This window comes from Adiantum capillus-veneris, chromosome 5, assembly GCF_014529385.1.
Source record: "Adiantum capillus-veneris isolate H3 chromosome 5, ASM1452938v2, whole genome shotgun sequence".
NCBI classification, from domain to species: domain Eukaryota; kingdom Viridiplantae; phylum Streptophyta; class Polypodiopsida; order Polypodiales; family Pteridaceae; genus Adiantum; species Adiantum capillus-veneris.
In genome coordinates, this window is record NC_140935.1 from 67,522,643 (window position 1) to 67,527,005 (window position 4,363).

General features: G+C 45.6%; 1 protein-coding gene across 1 annotated transcript; it reads right to left on the reverse strand.

Annotated features, from left to right (window-relative positions):
* Nucleotides 1-234: 234 nt before the first annotated feature.
* Nucleotides 235-1,382, reverse strand: LOC147457477 (histone H4). Its single transcript, XM_086512354.1, has 2 exons — nt 1,016-1,382; nt 235-797 (listed from the first exon to the last, which is right to left on the reverse strand). Exon 1 carries the CDS (start codon nt 1,352-1,354, stop codon nt 1,043-1,045), a length of 312 nt encoding a protein of 103 aa, XP_086368480.1. The 5' UTR covers nt 1,355-1,382; the 3' UTR covers nt 235-797; nt 1,016-1,042.
* Nucleotides 1,383-4,363: the final 2,981 nt, after the last annotated feature.

A 4,363-nucleotide genomic window follows, 5' to 3' on the forward strand; every position in this document is an offset into this window, starting at 1 on the left:
CACACTAGTACAGCGAGTCACCTTCAACAGCCTCTCTCTCTCTCTCTCTCTCTCTCTCTCTCTCTCTCTCTCTCTCTCTCATGCATGGAGAGGGGCTTCTCTCAATTTTGAAGTTAATCCTTCATGTCACAGGTTGGGACAAGTGTAAAGGGCTCCCCATTTCTCCATATGATGTTAGTTTAGATGGCAAAAAAAATTAGGTCATGCATGTTCATGTTATGAGAACCCATCCCATAACAAACACTCGTAAGAAATATTCTATGATTTCTCGAGCACAAAATTCTCCATACATCTTGACCAAGGCGCTGCAAAGTTCACTGCCTTTTTTCAAGAGTCGTGTCCCTCTTAGGTGTTCCTGCATGCAATGCATTCGCCACAGAGATTGTAGCCTAAACCAAAACCTCATCATACACGTGCTTCTCCTTAACCAATATCGTCATCCTGTATGAAACATTGATAGTCTTGCAAACTTACTCCCATTCCAAGTGCCTTCTTGACCCACCTTGGAAACATATCCCCTAAACAACATGCTTCTCCTTCACCAATATTGTCATTCTTGATGAAACAATGATCGTTTTACAAGCAGAATCTATTTGCAAGGTAAAGAAGCCATCCTCAAGCTGTAGATGCCTCACTCAAAGGGAAGTTGATCAATTGCACAAGCTATAAAGTCTTAACAACATTGATGTTCCTAGAGCTATCTTTTCACAATTCACATGGGCCTCTTCCAGCACTCTTCATCAGTGTACCAAATGTGGGACGGAATGGTACGATCCGTTACAATTGCAAACCATAATCTGACATTAACAATCAACAAAATTCACATTCAATCAACCAACTTCAAGAGAGTAGGGGGTGGGGTGGGGTGGGGTGGGGTGGGGTGGGGCAGTTCAACCAGTTCTCAACAGCCTAGTCTAAGAAAAGAAACTTGCAATAGACACACTTGAAGGACACAGATTGCCTTGAAGAGCAAGAGCAGATGAGCATGACAGTAATGGGTGGTGTTGAGAAACACCTGACAGTTGATTGTTGAAGAAGCAGATCAGCCTCCAAAGCCATAGAGGGTGCGGCCTTGGCGCTTGAGAGCATAGACAACATCCATGGCCGTGACAGTCTTGCGGCGAGCATGCTCTGTGTAGGTCACAGCATCGCGGATGACATTCTCCAAGAAGATCTTGAGAACACCTCGCGTCTCTTCGTAGATGAGGCCGCTGATGCGCTTCACTCCGCCTCTGCGGGCAAGCCTGCGAATGGCGGGCTTGGTGATGCCCTGGATGTTGTCGCGCAGCACCTTCCTGTGGCGCTTGGCTCCACCCTTGCCCAAACCCTTGCCGCCTTTTCCCCTTCCCGACATCTTGCTCCAGTTTACAGAGGGAATGCTTGAATCTATAGTCCCATAGCGCGCTTCCTCGCTGTCGATGCACCCACTAGATCGACGATGCATAGACCTTTTGCACGGATCGATCCAAAACCTGATTTTGACCTCTGTGTGTGTCCTTGGAGATGGGACTCTTGCATAAGGCTCGTGTCACACACATCTGCTCGAATGTGTCTACGGTTGAGATGACGATTTCTTATTTGAAGCTACAATGTTTGTAGGGTTGTGAAGCTAGTCGTAAAGAGCATTGAGATGCATAACCATCATCTGAGGGAGAGGCTCCAAAGCATGTACCTTAATTTCAGGAGAATATTACCAAAATATCCCTCGAATTTGAAAAAATCTCCAAAATACCCCTTAAGTTTGGACTGTAATGCATACGTCAAAACTAGGTCTCTTTCTCTACATAGTCCACCTGATGTGACTTGTGCAGTCCACCTTTCTCTCATCTACAAATCTATACTATTAGAAAAGGGGGAGGGATTCCGGCTCCCTCACCCAGACACATGTCGCTCCCTCCTCGGTGTGGCCAGTGTGCTCTGAAACCAGCGCGCTCAGAGAGAGAGAGAGAGAGAGAGAGAGAGAGAGAGGTTGCCGAAGGCCGTCGGCAATACTAGTACACGTGCCAATCCCTTGTCCCAAACGCTTTGCTTCATGAGAATTGAAAGCTTTCCACAAAGATTTAGGCTTTCTCCTTCCTCATACAGGACATATTGGTTCGATATTTAAAAAACCCCTCAATAGTCATAAGATTCCCTTTGCTATTGAAGGTTGCTGCTACCCTTACAATGCCGGTCTTTTGCCAACAAGGTACACCCCCCCCCTCCTCCCCCAGCCTAGGCTCGTGCCTCGCCTCCTCTACCCAAGCGCCACCCTGCACCATGATCTCCAAACATAGCCTACAGATCTACCTCTCCCAATCTCTTAATGCAACCCAAAGAGGTGCAGTTGCCTTAAGAGGCATGTTCAAAGGGGTGTTGAGGAGCAAGTGGGCAACAAATCCTTTATTGCAAGGGTCCTACTCCTTTGTTTCTGTAGGCTCAAGTGGTAGGGAGCCCCTTGGCCATGAATAGCTTTGCTGCTCTCCATTCTTCACTTTCTCCTTTGTTGCCCACTTCCACCTTCACCATTGCCATGCTCGCTCTTGTTAGTGTGCGAGCAGGAGCAATCCAGGAGAATTATCTGCCGATTTTTTAACTCAAGACGTGCTCTTGAGCTGTAATGGATGCGCTGTGGGAAAAGAAAGCTCCAGAAAGATCGTCCTTCTGTTTGAGAGGATGTGTCAGCTACAATCAACATCATAGTTAGCAGAGAAGCTATTACATTTAATGGCCTAGTAACTTGTGTGTAGCGGAAAATAGCATAAACGGAAGCTTCAAGCACTAAGCAAACACTTTAAAACACAACATCAATTCCCTCACGGCGGTTTCAGACCCAAGACCTCACACACCTTTCGAAGATGGCAAAGCTAGCGGGCTATAAGAGTAGATTGAGAGGAAGAAGGAGTAGTCTTACGAGAAAGAAGTATATCTACTCACATAATCACTCATAAAAGCTTAGCATAGCTTAGTAATTAGCATGGTCACAGGAGATGAGCATGCATTGAAGCTTGGCTATTGTGGATTTGCATCACAAAGCCAAGAGTTGTTGGTGTGGGCCTCCCTGTTGGAATTAGGGTTGCAGAGAAACGCACACAGCTTGAAGAAGACGAAGGAAGCTCAAGGCACACAATAGAGAGTGTGTTACTTAGTGTGCAATGGAAAGATAGATAGCCCTAGAGTGATGGGCGTATGTACAATGCACGGGGGGGAAAACCTCCTAAAGAGGAAAAAAATGCTTCGGTGGTCCTAGTGTGTTCACACACATCACTACCACATGTATATGGTAACAAATCCCCCCTAGAATGATGCGTTCAAACATTGCGGAAAGCTTCGAGCTTCTCACGAGACAATGCCTTTATGAAAGATTTGCAAGGTTGTCCTGTGTTGGCACATAAGCCAAGCTGATCTCTCCTGCTGAGAGCCTCTCCCTGACATAGTGGTAATGCACCTCAATATGCTTTGTGCGATCATGAAAAATTGGGTTTCTCACAACTGCCAATGCGCTCTGACTGTCAGTGTAGATAGTGTTGGCAGTGTCATGTCCAACACCCAAATCAGCCATAAGGTGTCTGAGTCATACACACTCAACCGTAGCTATGAATTGCCCTGTGCTCAGCCTCACAACTTGAAGGGGCCACAGTAGGTTGCTTCTTGCTCAACCATGATATACATGAACTGCCAAGCATGAAAAAAAAAACCGCTTGTGGACACTCGCGTGCCATAACAACCAGCCCAATTTGAGTCCGAAAAAGCATGTAAGTCTGGCGTCAATGATCCCCCCTTCGGATAAAACAAGCCAAGATGTAAAGTGCCACTAAGGTAGCGAAAAATCCTCTTAACAGCTTGCCAATGTTTAGACCCTGGGCTATGCATAAATCTACTGACCTGTGAGACTATCCGGCCTCGTGTTGCATACATAAATGAGGCACCCAACAGCAGTTTGGTAAAGAGTGAAATCAGCAGGATCACCAGCGTCATGAAGACTCAATTTCAAACCTATTTCCATGGGAGTCGCAATAGGTTTGCAATCCTCAAGTCCAAACTTACATAGCAATGTCTCTATGTAACTTTTCTGACACAAGGCAATACCGCCATCACACTGCTTAAATTGTATATCCAAGTAATGATGCAACAACCCCAAATCTTTCATCTTGAAAGTAGCATTCAAATCAGCCTTAAATTCAACAATATCTCTCTTATTTTGTCCAATGATCAGCAAATCGTCTACATAAAGAACCACAATGAGAAGTACATCACCCTCACGCTTTACATACAATGTGCTTTCTATTGGACTGTTACGAAAGCCTTGTTTGACCAAATGAGTGTCAGCTTTCTCATACCAAGCACGAGGAGATTGCTTCAACCCATACAAAGCCTTCTTACA